At 55.1% G+C, this 17,595-nt stretch overlaps 2 protein-coding genes across 11 annotated transcripts in view; one reads left to right on the top strand and one right to left on the bottom strand.

Moving 5' to 3' along the window:
• RAB17 (RAB17, member RAS oncogene family) overlaps positions 1-17,595 on the top strand; it is a 37,848-nt gene that overhangs the window by 19,050 nt on the left and 1,203 nt on the right. For 2 of the 3 annotated variants that reach the window (XM_045575781.1, XM_036421644.2), the window contains exons 7-8: positions 12,326-12,330; positions 13,110-13,122. The gene's annotated coding sequence lies outside the window, so the exon portion shown is untranslated. Of the gene's footprint in view, positions 1-5,275; positions 5,287-12,325; positions 12,331-13,109; positions 13,123-17,595 lie in introns of those variants that run through there. The other variant, XM_036421645.2, reaches the window with a different exon arrangement.
• Positions 1,774-17,595, bottom strand: part of MLPH (melanophilin) — a 30,882-nt gene continuing 15,060 nt past the window's right edge. For 2 of the 8 annotated variants that reach the window (XM_036421636.2, XM_036421635.2), the window contains exons 5-16: positions 17,307-17,345; positions 16,115-16,218; positions 14,875-15,009; positions 13,308-13,512; positions 11,187-11,326; positions 5,710-5,892; positions 5,313-5,468; positions 4,524-4,616; positions 3,668-3,745; positions 3,204-3,261; positions 2,581-2,681; positions 1,774-2,233 (exon numbers count right to left, since the gene is read on the bottom strand). In XM_036421636.2, coding sequence (XP_036277529.1) covers positions 2,138-2,233; positions 2,581-2,681; positions 3,204-3,261; positions 3,668-3,745; positions 4,524-4,616; positions 5,313-5,468; positions 5,710-5,892; positions 11,187-11,326; positions 13,308-13,512; positions 14,875-15,009; positions 16,115-16,218; positions 17,307-17,345 — 1,388 coding nt within the window. In that variant the 3' untranslated portion in view covers positions 1,774-2,137. Of the gene's footprint in view, positions 2,328-2,580; positions 2,682-3,203; positions 3,262-3,667; positions 3,746-4,523; positions 4,617-5,312; positions 5,469-5,709; positions 5,893-11,186; positions 11,327-13,307; positions 13,513-14,874; positions 15,010-16,114; positions 16,219-17,306; positions 17,346-17,595 lie in introns of all 8 variants that reach the window. The other 6 variants (XM_036421638.2, XM_036421640.2, XM_036421641.2 and 3 more) reach the window with 6 other exon arrangements.

Genomic DNA, 17,595 nt, shown 5'->3' with positions numbered 1-17,595 from the left:
ATGTTTTTTTCTATCACCATTTATTCTCCCTTTACCTTTTCTACCTCCCCCTTTAAATAAAATATTAAAGTAACAAATTCAGCAATGTATTAAAAACCTCACTATCTTGTCCGAGTTTTATCCCAGGAAAGCAAGGGATTTTTCCTGTTGGAAAAAGCCATGAGGTGACTGAGGGGAATCGGGAATTCGGGAGTGATTTGGGAGACACAGAGCGTAGGGTGTGGTCTGATGAGGGGCGGGGAGGCACAGGGCTGGGGGCTGGGGCCTGGGGTTTCCAGCTCCAGGGCTGGGTGGCTCAGATGGGAGCGCCGTGGATGGGAGCGCTGTGGATGGGAGCGCTGTGGATGGGAGCGCTGTCAATGGGAGCGCTGTGGATGGGAGCGCTGTGGATGGGAGAATTGATGAGTTCCATGGTGGCAGGAGTTGGAGGAGCTGGAGGGATGGCTATGTGACTGCTCTGGGCATTAGTAGCCCAGAGACCTTGGTCGTGGACCAAGCACAGTGTGAACAGAGCACAGGTGGCTGAGAGCAGGTTCTGGGGCACAGCACCCCGTCCTGTCGTAGGAATATGCAGGGACATGTAGGGCAGCCAGAACTGTGTCTCCTTTGACTCCTAGGAGCTCACCTTGACTTTAGTTTACTTTGTGAATAAGGACAGGTGTCCATAAAAAACTGACCTCCCTTCCATTTATGGGAATCTTTTAATCATTTGTATCTTTGACTTGGGAGCAACACCCTTGAACCAGCCTCCATTCCGAGAAGGAGCCACAGATCCACCTTTTCCACCAATCCCAGCACAGCCTGAGGCTGGCTCATTCCACCCCCTGGAGGCTGCCTTTGCACCAGAGCTGTTGTGGTGACCTGACAATGGTTCAGGGTGGATCCTGTGCAGCTGTGGGTGGGGCTTGTCAGCAGTCAGGTCTGAAGAAGTCTCATCATCGAAGGCCCTAGGGCACATGTGTCAAACACAAGGCCCGCGGGCCAAATCCGTCCCGCCAGGCCTTGCAATGTGGCCCGCACCGCGCTGTCATCACTGCACTCCGCTGCGTTTCCATCACAATGACAGTTTATGACTGTTCAGTAAACCATTCTGCCCACGATTTAGGCTGGATTTTAGATTTTGGCCCCTTCTCTGATTGAGTTCGACACCCCTACCCTAGGGTATCACTTCTCCATCTTCCTCTTATGGGTACCAGGTGAACTGGACAAGACACCCATTGAGAGCGCCAGGTTGGAGCTTACCCAACATCACTTCAGGAGTACAGAAACCACAGAAGGAGCTCCAGGAGTACTGCCTCGCACCAAAGGCTCCATGTCCTCCTCGGCAAACAGGCTTAAATTTGATCCCAGGTTTAAACCAACCAGGGAACCTACAAAGCCACAGCCAGGCTTGCGATGGGCGATATGGTCAGTTTCTGTGCCCGAAGGCAGCTCTGGAGGCTCACAGTGGGCTCCTCTTACAACTGAACGAGTCACACAGACGCCCAGAAGTAGCCCTGAGTCCTAGCCTGTCTGAGATGGTGGACTTAGGGCTTACCTATGGAACTTGTGGCAAGTGGCCTGCGGGCACCACTCATGGGTCCTGGCCCTCTGAGCCCCAGGCTGCTGCCTCGTGTACATTTCCATCACTGCCTCTCCCCACAGGTCCTGTAGGTCTGTGTCTGGGCACTGATCATATGCCACTTCTACCATGTGTATGCTCTGCCCTTGACTGGAGGGCAATGTCTCCCAGTCTCTGACCCATAGATGAACTTACAGAATAGGTATATATTGGGGGGGGGGGGAGGGCAGTCAGGGGCTCTATTCCTCTCTCATTATTCAGCTGATCATGAGTTCAGTTCCTTCCTTGTATTGATGCCCAATTTCCTTCTCCAATTACACCCACACTCTGATGCACACTGTTATTCCTTTCTGCTCCTTTCATGAAACCAACGTGAGAAAGGCAGTAGTGAACAGGGTGAAAGTTCATGGCAAATAGGTTTTCTGTGTGTCTTTCAAAAAAATTTAAACAACATTGTCCCTAAGGGAAGATGGAGCTTAGAAGTCTCTCACGGATCGGAGCAGGCTGGCCAGGTGGCCTGGGAAGTTGTCAGTGAATGGGGGTGAGCAGCTGCAGGTCTGAGGACCGTAATTCATTTCACAGGTGCGGTTCCATCACGGACGGTGTTTCTTCCTGTTTCTCCTCTGGATGGTGTGGGATGGAGAGTGCGGGGCAGATGGGGGGACATGGTGGCTGTGAGGGAGGGAAAGCAAGGCTGGCTGCTCTGTTGCTCTGTTCTGTTCCCAAGAACCTCTCCCCCTTAGGGCTGGTGGGTCATTACAGGTTTCTGCAATGCACAAACACACATGCACAATAAGCATGCACAGACGGGTATGCACACAGGTGCACAGTAAACATGCAGAGATGGGTATGCACACAGATGCACACACATGCACATATAAGATTTTTCTTTAAGTCTTTTGCCAAGTTTACATGTTACTTTACCCCAATTTTCTTCTCTCTGAGGACTTAATACCAACAAATAACCTGACAGGCCACAGAATTTTGGAGACACCTCAGAGAGCCGGATGAATCCTTACCGAAAAGCTGTGGTGGGCAGTGCCCCTCCTGCTGTTGGGGTTTCTTTGTGTCAGGGACCCGCGGTACACAGATTTCCGGACAAAGGACTCCTCATCTTTGCCTTTGGAGAAAACACAGGGGCGTGCTTATTAATCACACACTCACCCAAACAAGTGTCTTTGCCTCCCAGGAAATGAACCAAGTAGCAAAAAAATGGACCCCCCCCCTCCACCCCTGAGAAGTTCTCTCAGCACTCAATAGTTTCAGCAAAGCACCCACAGTGTAGCAGCTGTGCCAAGGAACACTCTTTGGAGCAGGCACGAAAACCCTACCTCCCTGGAGCCCAGAAATGCTCACTGGGGGCAAAGCAACAGAAAGGTCCCTGGGCTGGTGTGGGGTCCGCCACTCCTTTCCTTTCCTTTTGTGATGTGACAGCCGGCCTGAGGGGCTGGGGCCTCCTCCTCAGGAAAGCTCTCTCCTCAGGGCTCTGGCTGTGACACCCATCACACCAGAGCGTCCTGCAGGTGCAGGGGCATTGGCTGCGGCGTCCCACAGGTGATGTGGACATTCAGAGCCCTGCCTCCCTCCATGCCCCAGAGCCCCTCCCCAGCCTGCGGGGAGGAGGGACGCAGGTGACTCTCACCTTGACTTTCAGGGGTATTGCTGAACTTCGTCCTCAGAAGGTGGGGCCCCGCCATCACCTGGAAGGAAGGAGACACCTCTGGGCTTCACTTGATTGTAAATTAGAAACAAGGGGAGCTAACTTGGGACCCATTATTCTTCCAGACTCTAAGTACTAACCCGGTGGACTGCTTCTGCTCTTTGACAATAACTGAACAGTTAACAATATTAAAATGCATGGTGGCAATCAGTTAAGCACCCAGTGCCAGAACATAAAAGGTGCTTTGCTCTGGGGAGCTGCCCATGTTGGGAGGCGTGGGCTGTGAGGGTTCCTCCAGCTCCCACCCTCGACTCAGTGTATCTGAGGCCACCAGCCTGTGAGGCTTGCACAATTCTCCACCGCCCCCAGGCCTGCCATGCTCTGAGAAGGGGTGTCCACCTTTCCCTCTTTGTCCATCCTTTGGGGGGAAGGAGAGAAGCACGCACCTCAACCCCATCTGAAGGGCCTGCAGGTAGATCCTTGGGACTCTGGCTCAATTTCCCAGCAAGTCGGGGCATAAATATCTGGGGGACAAGGAAGAAGCCTGTACGTTATCTTCCCTGTGTCACTTCCAGCCCCGGGGCCGGCTGGACACGGGGTGGCGTTCCTTCGCACTTGCTCAGGAATGCGGGGCAGGCACGCTGGCCCTGCCAGATAGGCCACTCAGTGAGCTGGGACGGGGGCACGACCAGGGTTAGCAAACTAAAACACAGAACGGCCAATTTGCTCTGAATTCCAGAGAAACAACAAGCCGTTCCTTAGCGTATGCCCCAGTATGCACTGGCTATTCTCACACGGGAAGATGAGTCATCATTTATGTGAAATGGCGCCCTGCATTTTACCTGGCAGGCTCGTCCTGGCCTCTCCCAGGACCGTCTTTCATTCTCGGCAGGTGTCCTCACCAGAGTGATTTTGCCTGAACATCCCCAAGGTGACCCAGGAGAGATGTTGGGGGACGTGGGGGCCTGCTGCCCTCCCACCCCGCTCTAGGCACACTTTGTTGGGGGCAGTTTGTTAAGCTGCCAACATGGGTGTCGTCATTCAGGTGCTTCCTCTGCGCTCTGAACTGTGCACTGGTGTCTTTGAAACCCTCCTGGGCGCCGAGGATCCCTCTTAAAGCACTTTCTCCAGTTAGAAAAGCAATGAATGAAAAAGAGCTCCCCAGGGCACAGCCCATGGATGGCTGTTAGGGCACTGAGGCAGCAGTTCAAGGAGGGGGAGATGGCTGCCCAGGGCTCTCACCCTGTGGGCCTGGCCAGGAGTCGGGGCACCCTGGCCTCGGGCACTGCAGTGTCCACTCACCGGGAGCTTAGACCTCCTCCGGGGCTTCCCCGAGGGCCTCACCGTGAGCCCTGCAGCCCGCAAGGCTGCGATCCTGGCCTCGATTTCCGACACCTGGGGGGTCAGTGAAAACAGACAGACGTCCCTCAGAAGTCCCACCTCCCGTCACAGTCCTGGGAGAGCAGCTGCCCTCATCCACCAGTTTTACTGTGTTTCCCACCCAGATGTACTTTCTGGGGTCCCATTTCAGGCAGGTGCCATGATTGTTGGGGAGGGGCTGGGTCACCCCCAGCTGGGGCCAGAGTCTGAAGGATAGGCCATCTCTTCTCTGTGGGTCCCTGGGGGGAGGGCTGAGCAGAGCCCAGTTCTCCATCAACCCCTGGTGACTGTCCCTGGGCGGCCTGCTCTGTCCTCGGACCTTTGTCACCACCGACACCTCCACCCTTACACGGAAGCTCTGGGCCCATGCTCCTCGGGCCAGAATGTGGTCCTGAGCTCTGGGCTGCCCTAAACTCTTAACTGCTTCTAGAGAAGCCCCTCCATGGGGTGGGGCATCGTGAGTGCCTGCGTTTTCCTCCAGTGGCTACAAACCCCGTCTGCCCCTCTCTACAGCAAAGGGGAAGGGGCAGGGGTGAGGCAGGCGGATGGTGGTGGGGGTGTGATTCCCACAGGGACCCCCAAACTCCTGTTCTGAAGCCGAAGGGGCTCCCCTGCGTGAGCCGTTGGGGAGCTCCTCTCCTGCTGTCACATCATCAGGGCCCCATCGCTGTCAGTCTTGGGGAGCCATCTGCTCCCGAGGCTGTGGGCTACCTCGCTCTCCGCCTGCTGAACCTCGGAGGCCGTCACGGCCACCCTGTCCTCCAGCTGCGACAGCGCCTCGTCCGGGGTCCTGGCGGTCTGCAGGGGGTCCTGGGAGTGCGGGGGGCTCTTTTCCCATCTGTGTGTTTGGCCCGCAGACGTGCACACCTAGGACAAGAGTGACTGCAGCTTCACCAAGGACCTCATCCTACCCTCCTCTTTCCTCTTCACTCCTGGAGCTGGGCGGTCAGCCAGGGGCTGGGCCCCCTGTGGCCCTTGTCACGACCCCTCACTGACCTCCAGGGATCAGCTGCCTGCCCTGGGCTGGGCTGCTGTGTTAGCTACGGACTGTTGACCCCTGGCCCTACCTCCGCCCATGTCCTGTGGAGACCGTGGGGGATGGCCTTACCTCTGGGGTCATCCTGGGGAGGTCCTCCAAGGAAGTGCTCCTGTCCAGCTCCGCCCCTTTGTCCTTGCCCTCCTCCTCAGAAGAGGCTCCCTGGTCACTGACATTGCTGGTCAGCTCCTCCAGCTTTCTCTTCAGGGTCTCCTCCTCCACGTCTGCCTCTGTGGGCTCGCTGGCACCAGGACCCTGAAATAAGCAAGCGAGCGGGTCCGGTTCAGTGGCATCTGTGCGCACCGTACTCAGAGGCAGGGCTCTGAGAGGGTGGCATCCTGGAGCACCCCTGAGGCTCCCGCTGAGCAGTGTCTCCATCCATTCTCCACGTGTGCTTGCCCAAGGCCCCATATTGGGCCCAGACCCGGCCTCCAACCTGGCTCTGTAGGGTGGCCAGCTCCTGGTGATCCTGATGCCAGCAGGCCATCTAAGATCCCCCATTTATCTATTTACACATTTATTTGACTTATAATTTGCATGCCATATTATATTAGTCTCCTGTGTACAGCAGAGTGATTTTACATGAATATACCTGACAAAGCCATCCCCACAGTACGGCCAGCACCATCTGTCTCCCTGTGTGGTCCAGAGGCTGTTCCTGGCTCTGCTCCCTATCCCCAGGACTTATTTTATAGGTGGGACTTGTACCTCTTACTCTCCCCCCTTTCTGCCCAGCCCCTCCCTCTCCTTCCCTTTGGCAAGCATCTCTGTTCTCTGTATGAGTTTGTTTCTGTTTTGTTTTGTTCATTGTTTTCTTTTTTTAGATTCCACATATAAGTGAAATCATGTGGTATTCCTCTTTCTCTGTATGACTTACAATTATTGTTTTGTTAATCCTCACCCAAGGCTATTTTTTTCATTGCTTTTTAGAGAGAGTGGAAAGATGGGAGAGATGGGGGGGGGGGAGAGAAAGAGACAGAGACAGAGAAATATCTACATGAGAGAGAGACACACATATGGACTGGTTGGCCCCTTCACATGCCCCAAGCAGGGCCAGGGATCAAACCTGTAGGCCTTGACTGGGAATTGAACCTGAGACTCCTTGATGTGTGGGCTGCCACTCTAAACATTGAACACACAGACCAGGTGTCAGTATTACTTATTTTTAAGGAAACGTTTTTATTGATTTAGAGAGAGAGGAAGGGAGAGGAAGAGAGAGAAACATTGATGTGAGAAATAACATGATATCAGCTGTCTTCCACACACTCCCTATTGGGGATCAAGCCTGAAACCCAGGTATGTGCCCTGACTGGGAATTGAACCAGTGACCTTTCTGTGCATAGGATGGTGCCTAACCAACTGAACCACCCTGGCCAACACCTCCTGTACAACTTATTCCACTCAGCATAATACCCTCTACATCTGTCCATGTTGTCATAAATAGCAAGATTTCATCTTTTTTTTTTTCAGCTGAGTCATTTCTCATTGTATATATGTATCACTTGTTCTTTATCCACTTGTCCTTTGCTGGGCACCTGGGTTGCTTCCATATCTTGCCTATTCTAAATAACGTGCAGTGAACGAGGGGTGCATAGATCTTCACTAACTATTTCCTTAGTTTGTGCTTTGTTAGTACCTCAACCTCCTTTAACAAAGGGGCTCCGGGACCCTGTCTCCAGGTGGGTCATCAGACATTCCACCACTGATGTGCGTTTGCTCACTCCAAAACCCTGCAGCCGAGGATACAGTGGCTGGGACACAGCCCACTCCCACCAGCAAGACCCAGCACCCACCCCCTGGGAAGCACCAAATTCCCAAGCCGTGGATGGAAAGCTGGGGCCGTCCCTGAGGCCATGACCCGGGGAGGGTGACCAAGACACCTGTCTTCCCACACCAAGGGCTCTGGGACAGCAAAAGCAGGAGGGGTGACAGATTCACCAAGACCAGGGAGCTGGACATGAAAGGCCAATGGGGATCGTTACCAGGGCAGCTGCTGTCCCTCGCAGCACAGGAAGGCGTGAGTTAACGAGGCCAGGCCGATCAAACCAAAACTCATTATCTGCAGGAGCTGCAGGTCACTGGTGGGCCAGGGGACAGCTTGAAGTGACTAAACACACAACTTCCTCATCCTTGAGTCACCAGGCTCTTGAGTCACCAGAAGCTATTAGCTCCCAGACGGGGACAGGAGAAAATCAATTCTTGTTCAGTTTTCTGCAGGCCCAGCGGACGCAGCCTTCCTGCCATTATCTCTCTCGAGGCTCACCTGGGTTTAGCAGAGGGCAAGGGCCCTTCCGGGGAAAGGTGCCTCTGCATTGTTTGCGAGGTAATTAGTTTGGTCTTCACAGCACCGAGAGCCCTGAGCGGGCGGAGGGCCCCCCCCCCCCCCCCCCCCCAAGGAAGAGCGAAGCTGAGGGCGGTCACCTCGAGGGTTTCGTTCTGGAGCGGCCCTGGTGACTGAGACCACCTCTGGTTGCACTCAGTTTAAAGTGACGGAGGTCAATACCTCGGAACAGGGAGCCCAGCAGACAGCCTCGTGCCCTGGAGCAGTCAGGACGCTAGGCTGCCACTTCAGGCCTGGAGAGGAGGGCCCAGCCCACCAGTGCCAAGAGTGTCATTGTGAGGTGTCACTGAAGAAAGATAAACTCCCCATGATGACACTGGGGCCCTTCTCACCTGGGGCTGGGGGAGGTGAGCAGGAACTGGGGGAGCATAGAGCCATGGAAAGGCAGCAGCCGGCAGAGGAGCCGGGGGGTTGGCGTGGTGCTCTCACAAGGCCAGGCTGGCACCCAGGCCTCTCAGGGGGAGGGAGGCCTCCAGGACCGCATGCAAGCGCAGATATAACAGCTCCGGGTTTCTATCTGGCATTGAGAGCCACTGGGGCCATCAGACATGCCCACGGAACACCTGCTCCTCGGGGACTCAGGGGCCACCTCCATGCAGCTGCTGAGCCTTCCCCCTCGGCCCCAAATGGCCACTGCGTTGGCGGTGGCATCTTCCCCTGTGTGAGCCCCAACTGTCAGGGTCATCATGTTACTAGACTCGTACGAACGGACATCAAGTGTGAACGGTTTTGCCTTCAACTTCTGGGCGACAAAACCAAAATGTATAACTTGCAAGCACAACACAGACATAGGCCATGCATTACACAGAACAGCCATAATCTGGGACTGATGAGGCTCCTGTGGGGAAACCGAGTCAGTGTGTGCAGCCTGAGCATGGCTTCGATGACCCGGGACCGGCTCTCGGGAGTGGGGGCTCACCCCCCATGGTGGTGTGGGTTAAGTGCCGGGGCTCCGTTTCCTGCCCCCGCCACCTCAGCCCCGTGGAAGTGTCCTTCGTGCTGCATGCTGTGTCCTCGTTGGCCTCCTCGTGGCAGGAGGAGTTATTTATAGAAAGTCCTTCCTGAATATTCCTCACCCAGAAAGTCCTAACTATGGGTACAAAGCAGAGACAGGTGACGGATCCCAGGAGCACCATGCAGATGCGCCCCAATAAGACATTGCTCTGGAGAACTCAGCGCATGTCTGTGAGTCTTGGGGTCGGAAGGGCTGCTCTGGGGGCAGAGGTGGAGGGCCCCCCATTCCGGCCCCAGAGCAGCTCTGGTGTGGCTGCATTTGGGAGCATGGCCTCCTGCTGCCCGGTTTCCCTGATATAAAGACGCATTCTATTGTAGGTGAGATGTTAGTCGAAGTACATAGAGTTGATAGAGGTAAATGAAGAAAAATTTCCAGAGATAAGATACAAGCATGAGCCAGAATAATTCAAGGTGGCTTACAGAACAGTTAGTACCAGCTGGGCTATGTATTTTACTGAAAGTTACTAAGGTTGCTAAATCAAAAACCTACTGAAAACTGACAATTTAATTCTAGTCTTCATCCCATTGTCTTCTCTCTAGGAGACGGGGAGATCCTCTGCCACTGTGGTCCTGCCACATGGGAAGTCTCTATCCCAGGAGGTTTCTGTCACAGGGAGGGCTTTATCTCAGGGAGGGCTGCATCCCGGGGGGCCTCTGTTCCCAGGGGAGGGCTCTACCCGGGAGGTCTCTATTCCAGGGGGACCTCGCCATTCTGGGGAAGATGTCTCTTCCAGGAGGGAGGTCTCTATCCTGGGGGGAGGCCTCTTTCCTCTGGGGGACGTCTCTATCCCAAGGAGGTCTCTGTCCCAAGGGAGGACTCTATCCTGCTAACCATTTGGCCATCCTCTCCGCCTGCCAGCCCAGAGCTCGGCCTATGGGTCTCCAGGAGGGGAACTCCACGAAGGCACCCTCCAGAGCTCCCGGGGGGGCTCTGTGCCAGGCACCAGCATGTGGAGGAAGCCGGACCTGCAGTAACCCAGGCTCTGTAGATGTGCGTGAGACCAGCCTCGGGGCAGCTGTGGCTCAGGATTCTCCATCCAGAGCAGGGCCCATTCACCCCATCTGGTTTCCATGCTTTGAGAGTTATCAGTTACAAAATGGCCCCAAATCCCACAATTTCTTCCATAGAAGTTAGGGCCCCATCCAAGACTGGTGAGTCAGGATCAGCCTAGCAGGTCACGATGTTCTCCTCTGAAACAGCATTGCCTTTTCCCCAATGAAATGTACTTTCTTGTTCTCATCAGTTGTCTGTAAACGGGCTTGTGATTTAATTTCAGTGAAAGGAGCCTGTGGTTCCAAAGGAACCTTGTGATGGATGGACTACGTCATAAATCGGTGTTTTTATGTGAGCAGTTCTCACTAATTTAGGGCTTACATACTTTAAATTGAATTTTCTTTTCTTTTGGTTAATCCTCACCTGAGGATATTTTTCCATTGATCTTTTAGAGCGAGTGGAAGACAGGGGGAAAGAAGAGAGAAACATTGATGTGAGAGAAACACATCGATTGGTTGCCTCCTGCACGCGCTCCGGGAGGAGCCTGCGAACAAGGTACATGCCCTTGACTGGAACCGAACCCAGGACCTTTTGGTCCGCAGGTGATGCTCTTCAAACTATGGCCCACGGGCCACATGCGGCCCGCAGAGGAGTCTGATTCGGCCCGCCAGGTTTTTTGGGCAGTGAGCGCAGCCGAGGTGTTACAGTAGGAATTAGTAGTTCATATAGTCCGGCCCTCCAGCTCTCTGAGGGACCGTGATCTGACCCCCACTTTAAAAAGTTTGAAGACGCCTGCTAGACACTGAGCCAAACCAGCTAGGGCCAAGCTGAATTTTCTTAAAGGAATGAAGTTCTGACCCTTGCTACAATGAGGATGAACTCAAAAGCAGAAAGCAGCCGGTCACAAAGGGTCCTGCATTGTATGATTCCATAGACAGGAAGGCAGATGGGTGGTGGCTGGGGCTGGGGAGGGGACTGGGAGTGTCTGCTCAAATTGGGGTGGTGGGCAGGGTTTCCAGAAACCCCTCCACCATGGGAACACACACATGTATTTTGATGACATCACCCATCTCTGTTAAGTAGGCTTGTGCAATCTTACAGCTTTTAAAGTATGGAACGCTGTAATTTCTGTTATGACTTGGTATAAGATGAAAAAGCTCCACTCAAAGAAGCTACCAGGAGTCTTCCCACGCCCCATACCTGGCTGGCAGGTGAGGTCCGGCCGCTCTGAGTGGAGAGGTGGGAGGCTGCCTCTCGGGCCTGTATGCTGTCTTCATCAGAGGTGTCCACATCGGCCAGGCACTGCGAGGGGAGCTGCTCGTTCCTGACGATGCTCACCCCTGGGGAGGGACAGTGGGTTTGGATTATTGGGGGTGAGAGACTGAAAGTCAATGGACATTTTTTCCAACGGAAAAATGAGAGATCGGAGCAACCATGGACGTGATTATATTTTTGATGTTATGGGGCTGAGACCCTTCAACCAGACTAAGTTCCAACAAGAAACTTCAGGACACAGAGGCAGCCCAGCGCTCACCACTGCCCACCTGGTTGACCCTCATGTGGACAGCATCTTGCATACAACACCGCGTGGGAGAGTCACGTGTGCAGGAGCTACTTCTGTATCTGCTGGGGGCGGCCGTGTGAGTTCTGCCCACAATCTGAATGAGATTGGGGCCCGGACGCAGGGGCCGCTCCAGCCCTGCTGACACTGGTTCCAGCCTCGAGACCCTGTACTGAGGACATAATGGAGCCTGGACTGCTGGCCACAGTGAGATACCCAATGTGTGCTGTTTTAAGCTGGTACGTCTGTGTAATCTGTTACCAGCAATAGTGAACAGGCACGGCCTTCTCAATACCTACTTAGGCACTGTAACCGTTTTCACAGTGAGGGCACTGAGGCCCGGGGGCTGAGCGGCTTGGTCGAGTTGCACGCCATTTTCCATCGAATCCCAGACCGTGCAATGGTTTGATGCTCTATTAGGAAAGTGATAATATTGCCCGTCACACTCCCACACACACCTTTTCTACCACGCGCCCTGTGACCTGCTCCCAGTGTGAAGATGGGGAATGTGTCTTCGTGTCACTGAGGTAGGGTAGTGGGCTGCAGCGCTGGGCTTGACCCAGAATGGCAGGCCTCCCAAGAGCCTTTTCTCAGCCTGATACAGTCCCCCTATCTCCCCCGCTTGTCCCTCAGCCCCACCCAGCCACTGAGCACACACCTGGGTGATTAGGGACCACGGGAGGGGATGAGTGTGTCCCAGTTTGCATGCTCAGTCAATGTAGATTCACTTACTCCTTGTTTAGCTCACCTTCCCCGCCCAATGCCTCCAGGGTCCTAGAGGGTGTGTGGCTCATGAGATTATGGTCTCTTTAATATAATGAAAAGGGGAGAACGGAAAGAGGATGGTGTCCTAACCACATTGCGCAGCCGCGTTAGTGGAAGGCTGTGCTGCTGTGTGATCTTATTTGCCCGACGTCAGCAGGGAGTCTGACTCTGACCGCACTCGCACCCCCACAGGCACAGACAATGCTTCAGGATTTCATTAGGAAGCAAACTGTCTGGCAACAAATTCAATCGAACGAATCTGTGTTCTCAGCACTTACAGACCTCCCCATTCATGAGGGACAGGTAGGTGTCACCCCCATGGAACTGCCCCATGGGTCCCCAGCGGCACCCTGAGTCCTCAGCTGTGAGATGCCCGGTCCCGGTCAGGACGGTTGGTCCAGTGACCATCGGTCTGTTGTTTCAGGAAGACCTGCATGTCCCTGCCCTGCCACAATGTCCTCTGTAAAGGGGGCAGTGAGCCCTAGGGGGCTTGGCTAAGTGGATAGAGCATTAGCCCAAAGCCCAAAGGGTCCCATGTTTGATTCCGGGCAAGGGCACATACCTCAGTTGCAAGCTTGATCCCTAGCCCTGGTCAGGGCACATGCAGGAGGCAATCAATTGATATTTCTCTCTCCCCATTTCTCCCCCTCCCTCTCTTCTAAAAACCAATTAAGTAATATCCTTGGATGAGGATTTAAAAATAACAAACAAACAAAAAATAATTAAAGATGGCAGCAGCTGTGTGGTCAGGTCGGGGGTCAATGCTGGTTACCTGAATGTTGCGAGGGCACACGCAGCTGGGGGAGGGGTGTGTGTGGGGGAAGCAGGAATCCATGAGGTTTGCCAGGACTGCACATGCCCGCCAATCACAGGGAAGGAAAGGCCTGCTTTAAACCAGCCAGTGTGTCTGCCCAACTTGGGGTGGTGGGCAGGGTTTCCAGAAATCCCTCTACCATGCAGAGCCCAGACAGAAGACAGCGGCCAAGGCCACCTACCAGGAGTGGAAGTGATTCTCAGGGCTCCTGGGCAGGACTCTCCTGGAAGGCAGAGCTCAGTGCGGGCATCCCATCCGGCAGGGGAGAGGATGTCTGTCTGCTCTTCTGGGTGGGGGTGGCCCCCAGAGGCCCTGGCATCAGCCTCCTGCAGGACCACGGCCTCCTGGGAGGCGGCCTCCTCCGCGCAGGGCTCACCTGTGAGGGCCTGAGCACATGGGGCCTGTCAACCGCTGGGGGGATTGGACTTGGGGCAGCTCCTTGGTGTGTGGGTCTGTGCAGTGCACATTCGGAGGGCTTCCAGGTGCCGTCTGCTGACCGAGCACCACACACCTCCCCTCTCGCCCTGACATCCCAGGTCCCTTCAGTTTCACGGCCTATTCTGTATCCTGTCTCCAGGGAAGGAGGTGGGGGCCTGAATGCTGGGCCAGGTAGCACACAAGGAGACAGAAACTCTTCCAACAGCCTCGGGGCCTAGACCCACCCAGACCAAAGCCCTGAGGAAGTGGGTGGGAAGTTTCGTGTGTGTGTGTGTGTGTGTGTGTGTGTGTGTGTGTGTGGTTCTGTGTCCATCTTAATAATTCCTGAAGGTCAGAGAAGCAAGAGTGGGTGGGGGTGGGGCGGCCCCTTGGCTGTGAGCCTTACACCCCTCCCCCACCCTTCTTGAGGCCTGCAGAAGTCTCCCTCAATTGTGCCATAGGTCCCCAAGGAAAGGGGACATTGAAGGTGTCAGGGAGCCACATGCCCCCACTCCTTTCCAGCTTGGCTGTGCTGGGGCTGGGGCTGGGGCTGGGGGCAGGAAGGAAGTCCTCCCAGGCCCTGGAGGCCATAGGAAAGGGAAACTGCACCCCTAGAATTGCAGCTGGAGCAGGACCCGTGGCCCAAGGCCTCTTGGGTGCTGGCTCTCCATCCTGCTAGCCTGTCCCCAACAGAGGTGTGCCAGTCAGCCTGGGCAGGCCCAGCCCTGTCCCAGCTGTGGCCCGGCACTGCCTGAGCCCAGGGGTCCCCGAGTTCAGGGGTCCTGCTGAAGCTGGGCGTTGCTCTGGGTCTTGTGCCCAAGCTGCATGTGCCCTATGGGTGATTGGCACAGCCTCTGGTCCTGAGAGTGACCCTGTGAAGGGAGATGGTCATCCCTCTCAGGTGGTGGGGTATGGAGCCTCACGGAGGGTTCCCAGACCAAGGTCACAAACCTGAAGAGCAGAGTGACCACCTGTCCTGGCTGCTGGGTGGGCCCTGTGGGGCCACAGTGCTGCTGTGATTATTAACGGCAGCTCCTCCACGTAGGACCAGCCTCCTCTGGGCAATAAGCTTATGACCCCACCAATAACACGGAGGTCCAGGCACGTCCAACTCCTGGGCAGATGCCAGTCCTCTGTCTGCCCTCCCGAGTGAGTGGGCTGGGCCTTACTTCCGGGACAAGCACCCAGCCTGAACGCCACATGCCCCTCACTCAACTGCCCTCCCCCACACACAGCCATGCTGCCAGCTCAGCCTCTTCGGAGAGCCTGCTGGATCCCGTCCCTGACCTGCGGCTCCCAGGAGGGGTGGGCAGGAAGGAGAGCCCACTCACCTGCAGGCTGTCCGGGGCCGCTGGGACTGAGAACAGGCTCAGGGGGTGACTGTAACACCCCTCGGAGTCGTCAGAGTCCTCCTCGAAGTCGAGGCTGTGAATGGGGAGGAGGCGCTTTTTCTTGGCGGGCACAGGCTGGGCAAGAGGAGAGTGCGGTCAGTGGACAAGGAGGACTGGACGCCCCTCACCCCAGGGCCCTAAAACAAACCTGATGAGCCCCAGCTCTGAAGCCACATCAAAAGTCTGCCCAGAGCCCCCCCACCCCTCACAGGGTCTGCATGCCCAGGACCCCTCACAGAGATGAGAGGAAGCTGCTGATGGACTCGCGGTTGCCCAGGACACAGGCCCCGGAAGGCTGCAGCCTTGGGGGCAGTTAGGCTTCGGGTTTCCCACCCTTGGGGTTTTAGGCAAAAGGGGGAGGCAGAGGGGAGAGGGAGAACTTGTGCACCTTAGATGCAAAGTCAGAGGTTAGCTCTGACCCCCCTGATGGTTTCCATCCTTCAGACGGATGTGTAGGGAAGAGTGTAGACACTGGGGAGTGTTCTGAAAGGTTAGTAAGTGGCGCAAACATGCTTTGGTCATAAACAGATGCATATATTCCCCCAGAGCAGCTGGGTCGACCTGGCATTGCGGGTCTCTCCTAGTGGCTCCGCCCATACTATCATCGCCTGCTGTACCCCTTCCTCCAACCTGCTCCTCCCACCTGCTCCCCTTCAACGGCTCCTCTTCCATCATCCTACCCAGAAACCCTGGGGGTTACTTTGCGTGTCTTTATCTCCATAAATAAAGTTAAAAATAAGTGAAAACAGAAACAAACACCAATAAAAAATAAGGCTCATGTTTTGTCCTAGAAAAAAGCAAAAAAGTTTGCAATTTGAGGGATTTACATCCCTGAAAGGTGCAAAGGCCATCTTAGGATGACCCCAGTATGCCTTCTGCCCCTGCCCTTCCAACCATTGCTCCAGGGGCCGAGGCCAAGGGCCAGGCAGGTCTGGGGGTCTAGGCAGCCTTCTCTGCAGCCTCTGCCCACCCATGGCTTGCTAGGGGTTTCTTATGGTGACAGTGACCTTCTGCTGAAAGTATTCTTCTATCTAGTGCTTATGGCCCTCAGAGATGGTCCGGGCGTGGCAAAAGGAGGTGGAGCCATAGCGCTCAGCTATAGTGGAGTCATGGGAGCACTGGGGTTTTTAGGAAGTCAGAGCCCAAGGCTGCAGCCCCGGCAACGGTGGGGGAGACTTACTTTGCTGCCAAGGGGATGGGCCTGAGCCCCTGTGTCCAGCTCTCCATCCGTATTGGAACTCTCACTGTCTCTACTTCCCTCTCCAGGGCTTGGCTCAGGCTCACCTGCAACAGACACCTTCATGACTCTGTTTAGGGAGAGATAGAAGGCAAACCCTCTGTCTACCCCCCTCCTCACATCCATCCTCCCACCCATTCATTCATCCATTCATCATCCACCCATCCATCCACCATCCATCCACCATCCATCCACCCATCCACCATCCATCCATCCACCCATCCACCATCCATCCATTTTCCATCCACTATCCACCATCCATCCACCCATCCACCCATCCACCACCCATCCATTTTCCATCCACTATCCACCATCCATCCATCCATCCATCCATCCATCCATCCACCATCCATCTACCCATTTTTCCATCCACCATCCACCATCCATCCATCCGTCCATCCACCCATTCACCATCCATCCATCACAAACATCCAGGCAAGGCCCTCTGTTGACCTTACAATGACCTATCCAAGCATCAGTTAAAGCTGGTGTCCTCATCATAGCAGAAAACCAGTGCTCTGAATTAATGTTATAGGATCACACCTGTAGGTATTCACCCCACAGTCACCCACCCCTTGAGGGAGGCTTAGAGCTAATTTTTGTTTCCCCAAACAAACCACTTCCACAGTCTCATTCCCCCTGCTTATCTGCAGGCCCGGCCTCGGGCACAGCTGGAAGGGAGTGAGGCTCAGCCCCAGGCCCTTCTTCCTTTTTCTGCCCCTCCTCTGTCCCCAGAGGTGAACACCAGCCAGCCAGCTGGTGGCCCTTCTCTGAACAGCGACAGTCTTGAAACTCAATTCAAACAGCCAGACAGAGGGCATTGTGACGTGGACTCTGTCTGCATCGAGGGGATGTGGCCGTAGTTTCCAAAGGCCCAGGTGTGTGTGTGTGTGACTGGTCAGGGTGGTGTCCCTACCCCTCTGCTTAAATATGAGCAGCATCTCCATGACCCTGTGGTTATCAGCCCCTTACATATCCCTCTACACCTGGGACAAGGGTTTGATATTAACCCACCTCCAGCTATTGAGTCGTGGTTAAAGAAACCCAAAGGATTTCCCACGTTCCTGACCTGACAGAGATTTCTTGGTAGGGAGGTGGAAATGAAGATAAAAATGTCTGAGCAAGAAGGACTTACTGTGGACGCCGGGCAAGCTCTGTGCTCTGTCAGACAAACCTACAACCAAAGAGAAGGGGCTGAGAAGAAAGACACCCTGCGGGGATCTGTGAGCTCAAGGACAGGAGAGAGGGGGCTCCTCCCATCCACATCCCCCCACACCGCTTCCCGCTGCCCCTGCCATCCAGTCCTGGGGCCTCTGGGAAAGGGCTGCTAGGCAGACCCAGGGCGCCCCCAGAGCTGCACAGGGTCTGGCACTGCAGTCATTTGTTTGTCTACTTTTCTTAGCCATACCTCTCCCCCAGCCTTG

Source organism: Pipistrellus kuhlii, unplaced genomic scaffold (assembly GCF_014108245.1).
Source record: "Pipistrellus kuhlii isolate mPipKuh1 unplaced genomic scaffold, mPipKuh1.p scaffold_m20_p_7, whole genome shotgun sequence".
Taxonomy (NCBI): domain Eukaryota; kingdom Metazoa; phylum Chordata; class Mammalia; order Chiroptera; family Vespertilionidae; genus Pipistrellus; species Pipistrellus kuhlii.
The sequence above is the reverse complement of the archived record's forward strand: the minus strand, read 5'-3'. Positions and strand labels throughout refer to the sequence as shown.